General features: G+C 33.5%; 2 protein-coding genes across 3 annotated transcripts; both read right to left on the bottom strand.

The window, feature by feature from the left end:
• On the bottom strand, positions 399-6,659 carry LOC107618125 (probable protein phosphatase 2C 60). Of its 2 annotated transcripts, none has more exons than XM_016320074.2 (11): positions 6,521-6,659; positions 5,945-6,067; positions 5,087-5,150; positions 3,558-3,666; positions 2,704-2,857; positions 2,298-2,423; positions 1,886-2,009; positions 1,667-1,743; positions 1,391-1,443; positions 1,199-1,253; positions 399-1,080 (listed from the first exon to the last, which is right to left on the bottom strand). In XM_016320074.2, exons 2-11 carry the CDS (start codon positions 6,059-6,061, stop codon positions 874-876), a joined length of 1,086 nt encoding a protein of 361 aa, XP_016175560.1. In that variant the 5' UTR covers positions 6,062-6,067; positions 6,521-6,659; the 3' UTR covers positions 399-873. The 2 variants fall into 2 exon arrangements, with proteins under 2 accessions (XP_016175560.1, XP_016175561.1); XM_016320075.2 differs by lacking the exon at positions 6,521-6,659 and adding an exon at positions 6,214-6,460.
• On the bottom strand, positions 8,380-10,797 carry LOC107618792 (protein DSS1 HOMOLOG ON CHROMOSOME V). Its single transcript, XM_016320949.2, has 3 exons — positions 10,636-10,797; positions 10,362-10,489; positions 8,380-8,845 (listed from the first exon to the last, which is right to left on the bottom strand). The coding sequence occupies exons 2-3, from the start codon at positions 10,450-10,452 to the stop codon at positions 8,715-8,717; spliced, it is 222 nt and encodes a 73-aa protein (XP_016176435.1). The 5' UTR covers positions 10,453-10,489; positions 10,636-10,797; the 3' UTR covers positions 8,380-8,714.

Raw genomic sequence — 11,077 nt, 5'->3', positions numbered from 1 at the left:
TCACTTATAAAATTAATAGTATAAAATTATATTTGCTCCCTTAATTATTAAAAAAAATTGAATAAAATTATATTTACTCTCTCAATTATTAAAATTGTAACGTAACAAATGGTATTCGTTTGATTATAAATTAACACTATACACCAATTATTAAGTTACTAGCCGTGGATAGATTAAAATGTACTCGTGGGGAGATCCTTCGACATTTCATACCTTGCTTCATCCATAATCTTTCACCATTATTTCTTTCTCTTATATTTCATTATGCAATCTCCACATGGTCTAGTAGAAGAGATACAAGCAGAACTTGAAATACACTTGTTTCATAACATTGTAGCTAGGGTATATAAATGATGAGGCTCAAGTAAAACAAAACGAAATATCATCTCTCCCAGAAAGAAAAATTAACAATAGTAACAATACTATATATCAGGGTTACGGGGGTCATTTCATCGCACTGAATCCTTAAAAGGCACAAGCTTGTATAGATGATGGGTATTGAAACATCAAACATGGTTCCATAATTTTAGAGATGTTCTTTCACGTATTGTTCTAGTCATCGATCACTGGTATTGCTAAGAAATAAAATTGACAAAAGAAAATGGCCAGAGGGGTGGTTTTAGCCATCCATTTAGGTGTCTGCCGTGCTTGCTGAGCCATTTGTTTTTTACCTTTCACATGTAGAGACCCGAATTTAATGTACAAAGTCAATAGCCCCCATGAGCAGCAGTAGTATCGAATTTTTTTCCCCCCAACAAATTTACAATCCCCTATTGAGAATCAACATCCTGCAAATATGGATATTAAAATATTACCCATGATCATCTCTGTGCTCGCGCCAATCGCTGTCTAGTCAGGTCTGAAACTCTTCCCTCACTTTTGTTCTGTTTGCTCTGAACTTTTATCAGCTTCGGATGGTTCCGCAGACGACTGAGGCGGGTCTGCATCAGAAGCACTTGGATTCGAAGGAGTTTTGAACTGAATCAAGATCATGGTCATGTTATCACATCCCTCGCCACCAGCTGTTGGTGCTAAGCACCTGTCGAAAACCATCTCGCACACCGCAGATAGTTTATTCTCCTACATATTCATGATTTTATATCGGTGTCATAACAGATTGCAATTATGACAATCCGCATGCTGTGGCCAAATTAATGTTCTCCATAACATAAACAAAAGTAAAAGCCACAGAACTTACCTCCTTTAACTTGGCATGTATGAAGTCCACAAGTTGTTGGCTTGACATGCAATCCCTACACATATAACAGGTTATATAATAGTTTGTTGATGATCAATAAAAATTAAAACAAAAAAAGGGGAAGATTTTCTAGGAACTTGGTAATATCAATGGAGTTCGTACACAGAAAATTTAAATAGCCAAGTAGCGTACCATATCCCATCACAAGCTATTACAAGGAACTCATCATCGTCACAAAGCTCAATCTGTTACAAAGAACACGGAAAAGAAAATTCAAAAGAGCAAACAAAATGGCAAATAACACAATGAGGGGATGTCAGACGAAAAAGAAACTCAAGTCATAGAATTCCTTTTTCAAATAAATATATTTCTTTCACCCATCAAACACGAGGAAACCAGAGAGGCATGCAAGAAAAGGTGCTAATCGTGCCATAAATATTAACATATAATGTGCTGAGCAATACTTACGGAAGTTATGTCAGGCTCAGCACTCACAATCTGTTTCTCAGCAGGCAAACGTTTGTTCTGCTTGAATTCTATGTCTCCTGTAATTGAGGGAATTTTTTATTACAAATTTTTGGGACTAATGAAAGGAAAACATTTGTAGAAAGCAACAAGTAAATTTTACAATAGTAATGAACTCTCACATTTTTCCTTACAAACTTTATAAAAACAAATTCCTATTACCGATCGCTCTAGCCAAGTTTAAACTTCCATTGACACGTCCAACTTGGATGAAACCACCAGCATTTAAAATCCTGTCTCTCTCAGCCTCAAGCTCAGGCTTGTGATCCTTAGACAAATTGTGTGCCTGGAAATACAACTTCATTAAAAAATCAAGAATATAGATCATGCTGAGTAGCAAGCTATGCTGGTTCAACCTCAATCACGAACCCTTCAAAGCAAAAGGAAATAAAATGTGCTACATTATATATGTCCAAGCTTATCCATACTGAAATATCTATCTCAGAATACAAAAGGTGTACTCTGAATTAGCAATCTTTACCACCAGAACTCTCATCAACCATATTCAATACCCTATATTGCATGCCTAGTAAATTCGAGACAATTAAAAAACCACAAAATGAGGTGGAAGTACCTGGCCCTTCCTTGATAATACACATCTAGAATCACCAGCATTGGCGACGACAAGTTTGTTTCCTCGAATGACAGCCACACAAGCTGTACTTCCAGAGTTTGGTCCAGTGAAATCAGAATGTGGTCCCTATTTGCAGCATAACATCCTCAGTTTAAAATAACACATTTTATACAGTAAGGATTCAAAGTTTGTATGCCCAACATCAGACCTAATGATTTTTATATGTAACTTGCAGTCATTTATTGAGAAAGGACCTTCGGTTAAATTCACAAGCTTATATTCCACATATCAAAAGATTCCAACATACATGCAGCATAGCTTTTATTTTATTTATAAAGAAAGGAGCAAAGAAAGAGTAACAAGCAGAGGTGGAACAAGAAAGCAAAATGGGTTCATAATCCATTACCTCCTCAAAAGCCCAATCATCAGAATGGTCATTTGGTTCACCACTCCTGGGAGACCATATAAACCCCTCTAGCATTCCAGACAACTTTTCTATTTTATCTCCCAAGACTGCCAATTCTCTCCACCCTCTTTGTCCACGCATCATCTCATCCATTCTGCCTCAATATGAAGGAAGAAAAAAATGGGCACAACTTTAACAAAACTATTTGTCTCAACTCCATATCCCACTTTTGTTTATTGGGCAGAAAAACCATCACATGTTTAAAAACTTAGATAAGAAAATCATTTTGATCATGAAGAGGAAAAGTATACGTAAGAACTTAACACTCATTCCCAAAAAATGACTGGCGGTTCAGGTGGTCACGGTTCCAATAATTTTACAAGCATAAATGTCTACACAAACATTCACATGCATGGCACTTTAAAACACTTTGTTTTGTTAATGCTTTTAAGATATAAAGTACGTGAGTAAAAATAAGAAACAAATAAATGAAGATTAAAGGGGTTTTGAAACTTCCAATAACTCACAGGAGAAGTAGAAAACAGAGGGAAGTAGAAAAGTGTTTTTAAAATTATTTGTAACTGCACATAACTTCTAGGGATCCAGCTATATTTGTATCTTGAAGAGACCGGGATGCCAAACCTCCCCTGGGCATGTAAATTAGATAAAGTAAATTATCTAGAGCAACAGTTGAACATCAAGTATTGCAAGCTTGAGCATAGTCCTACTTAGTATTTTGTTATCTATACTCCTACCTGACAATCTCATCGCCATGCTTTTATCCGCATGCAGTAAGTATAATGAAAATTCTAAATAAACAAAACAACAAACAAAATAAAGAATAAAAAAAGCACCTAAGGAAAGTTTTCTGTAAGGATGTGCCTATATCTCCAGCTAAGTAAGCTTCATGCTTAAGCATTTGTTGATGTAGATACTTGGCACAGAATTTGGAAACTGCTTTGCCTGCAAATAGGAAAAACCATATGGAAAGATATTAGAACCAGAAGTGAGCTAATTAATATGCTATATATGTTGGTTCCATCACAATAATTTTGAAATCTTTAACACCTAAAGATCTCCAAGTTATTAAGGAAGCTTTACAACAACAACAACAACAAAGCCTTATGATCAACACTAATTTAAACTGGAATGGGTCAATACTGAGAAAGTACACCCAAAAACATGGATAATATGTTCCCTCCTTTTTTTGTTGCCTTTTTTTTAACATGGATATCAAAACAAAATCCTGAAGTTGAAAATAAATGAAATGCATGAAAAAGACATTAGAGTGTGCTTGAATGAGGTAATTAAGGGAGGGAAAGTAATTTTAGAGAGTATTTAAAATTCTCAATGGCAAATTCAAGGGATTTTTTTAATGATGGATTTTAACTATTAAAAGGAAGAATTTTAATTCCCCAACAGAGAAGGAATTTTAATTTCCCCCTCTCTCTACATCACTTCAAAATGCATTCATATGCATTAATTAACACTTATAAATAATATCAACTGCATATTTTATTAATGGAGATAAGCTAATTACCTCAACCAAAAAAAGACCAGAATTGAAGGGAATTTAATTACGGCATTTAGATTCCCTTATATTTGAAATAAACTGAAATTAAAGAATACCCCATCCAACAGACCCTTAAGGTGTTCATAAGTGGATTGGAAAAGCATTTTTTTCAAACACGAGCTCTGGTTATAACAAGCATCTAACAAGAATGTACCAAAAATGTTAAGTATACAGCCTACAGGGATCTTTGTTTGTAGAAAATGGAAATATGTTGGAATTCTGAATCACATATATAACAAGGAAATTATTAAAAGAAAAAAAGAACAAGAAGAAAGAAAGAACAAGAGAGGAAAATCAATCTTAAAGCAATGTTTTACAACCCTGAGAAGTTTACAAGTGTTGTAAACTGTAATTGTAATCAATACCTATATATATGATGATTGGGGGAGAATGAGAGACCGTAACAACTTTTGGTTTCTCTTGGTCTCTTTATAATAACTACTCATTATAATAACTGCCTACTAACACTAAACCAGAAATATATTTTTATTTCTCTTATATTAAATTTAAGTTAACTATAAATAAGTGATATTAGGACAAGGTGGAACATGAAGCATATAAGGTCATGTAAAGTAAATGAAACTTGATCAGTACATGACAGAGAAGACAACAGCTACAGCATGTGTAAATGAAAAGGCCAGCCATGTTTAGGTGGATTCCAATGGAGACATCAAAATGGAGAACCTATATTACAATAATATTGAATGTCTCAGGACCTTCGGTGCACTCAGCGTTCTAATTAATGAGCATGGATCCAAGTTGGCATTAAAAAGATATATGTTACTGAATAACTCAAGAGTTAATACCCACCTCCATGGCCATCATAAACACCAAAGAAAGATGTAGAATCATCCAAATCTGGATAAGCTGCATGCTGGCAAGTAATAATAAGAATTAAATTCTATACTCTTCACATTAAAAAAGATTGTAATACTAACATTACGCTAATTAGGTAAAAAAGAACCAAGGTAAAGTGGTAAACCATCCACACCATATATGCAACTATTACTTCCAAAGAGAGGCAAACTCTCATGAGTCTTCTAGGTATACAGAAGGAGGGCAATTTTATCTCTCTGAATTTTTAGGTAGTATACGGGTTATTTGTTACTTAAATCTGATTCACATCAATAGCTGACTAACAAAACTTTTATAGAAGAACTACAAATAAGTGATACCTTTGCACTCTTCATCATAACAGACCAATGATCAAATAAGGTAATCTGTAAAAAACGTAAGACACTAATCCTTTCACAACCTTCTCACAGTATCAGAAACTTAATATCACTATTTTATCAGTCACTAATATGCCAAACACTTGACATAGTGCATGATTTTGATTTCCTTTACACTTGACTATCTGATATTACGGCTGAAAACCCACCCTACTTTTGTGTACAATGTTTTGAATCGCAGTGATTCTCTGATGTCAAGAGGCTTAAATGTGCAAGGCTGATACATAGACATACACTAATCAAATTATCAACTGAAAACTAACTTTTAACTAACTTCAACTACCTAATTGATGAAAGAAATTCCACCAAATGAAATATTCAAAATAAAAATGGAAATGAGATTCTACGATATAAAATTATTGTATTTACAAATTATCAATTAACAAATAAAATAAAATAAAATAAGAGACTGAAAGAGAAAAGAGTAGTTAGTTACAGCATCTTCCATGGAAGCACGCCAGCCCTGCATGGAAGACAGACCATACCGAAGCTTGTCGTTCTCACCATCTTCAGATGCCTTCTCTGTTTTCGGCGTACTCAGATATATCCCCATCACAAACTGCAACAACCAAAAAAATTATAATTTAGCAATTTTTCTCTTTAAATTTGTGGTTATAAAAAATAAGAAACAATAAATCACAAGAATACGCATCATTTCAGAAGAAAAAAAAAAGAAAAAAAAGTCAAATCTAGTTCTAGCCATACTCTTCTTACAAGATGCGGTTCCGCAGACAACGGCGATATTCTAAAACGTGATTCAAACAGAGAAGAACCAATGCAATTTGCAATGTAATTCAGTAAAAGAAAATCTAAAATAAAATCCAATGCGTAACACGAGCAGTAATTTGAACGAATGAAGAAGCATGGAAGATATGAATCAAAGTTCGAACCAAACGCTAAAGTGGTGTCAAAAATGAGGATCTAAAAAGCACGAGAAAGAATTGAAATCAGAATAGGAGAATAAGCAAAAATAGAAGGGAAATCAGGAGTTAGGGTTCGTTGAAACACTCACTTGCGTTAGAGAGAGAGAGAGATTTGAAAGTGTGTGAGGAATGGAAGAGGAAGAAATAGCAGAACAGAAGAAAATTGAAACGCTTCTTTTCTTAAACCAGCGGCTGCCACGTGTTTCTTTTCATTCTCCCATTTTTCCTCTATTGAAAATATAAAATATAAAATTATCAACATGAGGAATTTTTTTGCATGGACCGATTGAAATTAAAAATTAAAAATAATTACAGCTTTATTCTATCACTATATTGAAACATCTTTTCAAATCTATAAACACATATATTATAATATTTATTAGAATTATACCATGAAAAACTAATTACCTCCTCTCTTTTTTTAAAAAAGACACTCTACTGTGCAGATTGGAATGGTACAGAGAGAGAATATAATTTCTTTTATAGTTATTTTTTATTATTTTATTTTTATTCAAAATATGGATCCTACCTTTATTAATCTTTCTTTCATCCTATTAAAAGAAAAATCTATAAACTTACATCTTTACTATATAATTCACCTAAAAAAAATTATCCCTATCTTCGAGTGTATGAACAAAATAATATTTTGGTGTCTTTTATAGGGGCTATTGTACATTGAAATGCTATGATAGAGAAATAAAATTAAGATTACATTTATATTTTAAATTATTTTCATCTTCGTTGTTAAATTTACTATTGTTTTCTTCTATAATTCAAATAGTAGGTACACTTCATTCATCTCAATATCATTATTGATGTTATGATTGTTATCTTCAACGCCTATAAAAAATGATAGGTTCATCATTAAACATAGGTAAAATTATTCGCCACACCGTCAAAAACTCAAAATAACAGAATTGTAGCCAACATATAATTTAGTTTCTCAAGAAAAATTACTCTATTATTCTATTAATAAAATATTGGATAAACTGAATTTTACTATACTGCAACCATAAAATTACCAATTTACTTCTAGTGTTGGTATATGATTAATCAATAATATAAATTTTACTAGAAAATAATCCAGATTTATTTTATTTATTGTTATTACTTATTAGATTAGATTCCCTTGATCCTTATCCCGAGTGAAGTTGTTCTTGGAATCAATAATGGACCTGAGTTTATTATTATAATAAAAGAAACTTTCAAAGGCGCGTTTGGTTTTTGTTTTTCTTTAAAGTTAAGGGTACATAATTATTATGAGCTTGATGTTGTTTAGCAGACAGATCTAAATCATCAAATGGGAGACATCTCATCGCTAAGTATATTTAAAATGTTAGATTAGTGATTATTGGAAGTTGATAATATAAGAATTGGTCCACTCCCAAGTGAATGATAATAACTATCTTGGCTTAGTTGCTCTACCTTTCATTAGTTGTGGCTTTCATTGGTATTCCATCAATTTTGAACGGTGTCTCACCCCACCATATCAACTTGAACGAAATCAAAACTAGCAACCGAATTTTACATTGAGAACATAGGTTTCTACTTATATGATCCAAGTTCAACATGATAAAATGTAAACTCAAAACGTAATAATATAATAATATAGAAGAATTCTTCTATCTTATTCTTTTTTTTTCGCTTTAGCTTTAATGGTGAAGAACTCAAAACTATCATGATCCACAAGACCATAACTCGAGAGATTTATATCCTCTAAATTTTAAATTTTACTTTAAAGAGTAAAATGTAATCTTTCATCCTTAGATAGATTTTCTCTCATACTTTTTCTTGATCCCACCACCTATGAAATAAATAGTGAGAGATCATAAATTTAGAGGATCCAAATTCTAACTCAAGTGTTTCCGAATTCCGATGTAGAAAGTTCTTCCAAAGCATACGAGTATGTAGTCACTTTTTGACTTCTTAGTAAAACTAACTTGGGACATTGGCATTCAAATTCCTAGGGTTGTTGAATTCAGATACCCACAAGCCAGTTTCTGCAGACTCCACTTTCACCAGTTATTAATGGGAAAGCACACCAAGGGATTGTGACCCAGTTTAAAACTTATGAGATAAAATACAATTAAAGTACAAGCAATACTTCTATCTAGATGTTCTTCAGAAATAACAACTTAAGTCCTTATGTTCTGCCTTACTGTCTTACATCTACTAAATGAAAAGGCATATAGCTTTCATTTCTTTTCCACAAAAGGAAACACCAACAGACTCAAGTACCTAACTCATGACACTTTTATCAACCGATCGTAGCAAGCAGAATGTTTAATTCTTTTCAGTATTGCTCTCCAGCTCTCTCCTCAGCTGAAGAGAGAAATCATCACTGACATCATCATCATCCCAATCATCCTCCCACTGTTGGGTCACTTCCTTGCCTTCCTCTATAGCATCCCACTCTGTAAGTAGTATAAAAGACAAAAGTGAAATATAAGCATTAGAATATGAGCATATGGAGCAGAATTGCTGAAGCTCCAAGTCCCCAAACCAATAAGTGGTAAAAGCAGACGTAACTACCAAAGACCTTTGAAATATCATTATTACCGGATGAACGAGAAGTAGCAAAGTTATTAAATGAATACTGATATTTTTAAGAATAACGAGAAAGACGATGAATGAGGAACAAAGTATTTGGCATTGTAATTACAGCAAAATGGTGAGTTTATACACACAAACCTTTGAGTACAGTCAAGGTCGGTTAGTTTAGCAGATTTTAGCCAGATTAGTTTCCCAAGGTAGCTGGTTAGTTATTACAAAACGGCTAGTCTAGGCACACTAACCTTTGAATATAGTCATGGTCAGTTAGCTTAGTAGAATTTAGCTAGATTAGTTTGCCAAGGCATCTGATTAGTTATTACTTGGTTACTTCCATTTATTTTTGGTCTAGGCCGCAGTATACAGACTCTATACATCGAATAATCTAGTTCAAACTAGGTCAATGCACTATGAGGGTATCATTATCCCAAACCTAGATTCTTTTATTCATAACACTCTAACCTTAAAATAAGTGTCAAATCACCTTTACCAATCTGCATTGTTTGAATTTTATTATTCTAAAAGGTTGTATTACTTTATATTACTCATAAAGTCACAGAATTATCTAAGAAGCACACACTACATTGAGTTGTCGTTTCTACATGACGGGCACATTGCTAACGGCAAACCTCAATGATATTCATCCGACACACATGCCCATCCTCTGTACAGCAGTGTTTTGATCAAGACGCAAAAAACCTCATTGAACACACACCAACTAACAGACCATTGCATCTAATAGTATCTTGACCAAATTATCAAAAACCTCTTTAAATCTCCAAACATGCCCTGGCATGCTTGGACACCAGGATAAAACCCAGCCAAGCCTCAGTTATTAGAATAAACCTTTGTTTTTATTAGTAGACTTATCAAGAACATTTCGTCGGAAGCATCCTGTCTTCTTGCTTTCGAATAGCCCACGATAGACGTAAAGGCATGATTAGTTCCACTTCACACGAGGGTCAAGGGGTAGCAACACCTCAAAGCTGTTCATAACTAACCCTACACCTCTCTTAGAAGGACCAAGAGTCATATCACTAAATCTCATTTTAATTCTTTTCATACCTTCAACTCTCTCTATTACTCTAACTTGTGCGGTCGTGCCCTGTTTCTCAAACACTAGGCAAAACCTCGCATGGATTTGCAGCAATATACTAAGAATCATTCCACTGTCATGGTTTAACGCTTATTGGATTAAAGAAAGCCTCTCCACAATTATGGATTATTATCATAATAACAAAATCCTCAAGCCACAACCATAAATTCAAAATAATGCTTCAACGAATTTGATAAAAAGGAAACACTAAAACACAATCATTGGCTAAAATTGAAAAGAGAAACAAACAGATCGAAAGAATGAGGAATATGGATTTCACTAACCTTCATTGATTTCAAACTCTTCGAATTCGTCATCGTCTTCGAAGAGATCGATCTTGACGTCCTCCGTGGCTGCCTTTGTTTCCGTCGCCATGGTAAAATCTCAACGTGCGCTCAATTCGAAGCCGAAACTGCAATTGTTTGATGAACACAAAAAGGGAAAAACAATTTTTTAATAAAAAAAAAAGGACCGAAAGCTCAATTAATAGTAATAAGGTTTTAAATAAAAAGAATTTGCGATTAGAAGTGAGGAATTAAGGTTTGTTGGAACACTCACTTGAGTCGTAAAGAGGAACCAGGAAGTGAGAAAGAGAGGGATTTGAGTATGTTTTGTGTGAGGAATTAGGGTTTGCTGGAACACTTGTTCTTGTGAGGAATTAGTTTTGGAATTGCTTATTTGAAGGGTAGCTTTGCTCGTTGGAGAAAGTATCTAGATGAACTTAGGTTAATGGGTAATTTTTTTTATCTTTAGTTTAAAAAAAGCTTAATTACTCTATTGGTCTGTATAGTTTTGCGAAATTTTTAATTAGGTCTTTATACTTTTTTTTTCTTTTTAATTGAGTCCTTACACCAAATTTTTTTTAATTGGGTTCCTATATTTTTTTTCCTTTTATTTAGGTCCCTATGCCAATTTTTTTTTAGTTGGGTTCCTATAAAATTAAGTCAATTACTACTAAGAAATACTTAATTAAAAAAAAAATTAGTGCAGGACCCAATTA

The sequence above is a fragment of the Arachis ipaensis genome, chromosome B09 (genome assembly GCF_000816755.2).
Source record: "Arachis ipaensis cultivar K30076 chromosome B09, Araip1.1, whole genome shotgun sequence".
Taxonomy (NCBI): domain Eukaryota; kingdom Viridiplantae; phylum Streptophyta; class Magnoliopsida; order Fabales; family Fabaceae; genus Arachis; species Arachis ipaensis.
This window is presented reverse-complemented; position numbering and strand designations above follow the sequence as displayed.

What these genes read in the sequence shown, in the direction of transcription:
- LOC107618125 (XM_016320074.2), bottom strand. Translation starts at nt 6,061, where the DNA reads ATGGGGATATATCTGAGTACGCCGAAAACAGAGAAGGCATCTGAAGAT. An exon ending in GTGCTTCCATGGAAGATGCT is followed by an intron (nt 5,151 to 5,944) that starts GTAACTAACTAC and finishes ATTACTTGCCAG; the next exon opens with CATGCAGCTTATCCAGATTT. An exon ending in ATAGCTTGTGATGGGATATG is followed by an intron (nt 1,254 to 1,390) that starts GTACGCTACTTG and finishes TTATATGTGTAG; the next exon opens with GGATTGCATGTCAAGCCAAC.
- LOC107618792 (XM_016320949.2), bottom strand. Translation starts at nt 10,452, where the DNA reads ATGGCGACGGAAACAAAGGCAGCCACGGAGGACGTCAAGATCGATCTC. An exon ending in AGAGTTTGAAATCAATGAAG is followed by an intron (nt 8,846 to 10,361) that starts GTTAGTGAAATC and finishes TACTACTTACAG; the next exon opens with AGTGGGATGCTATAGAGGAA.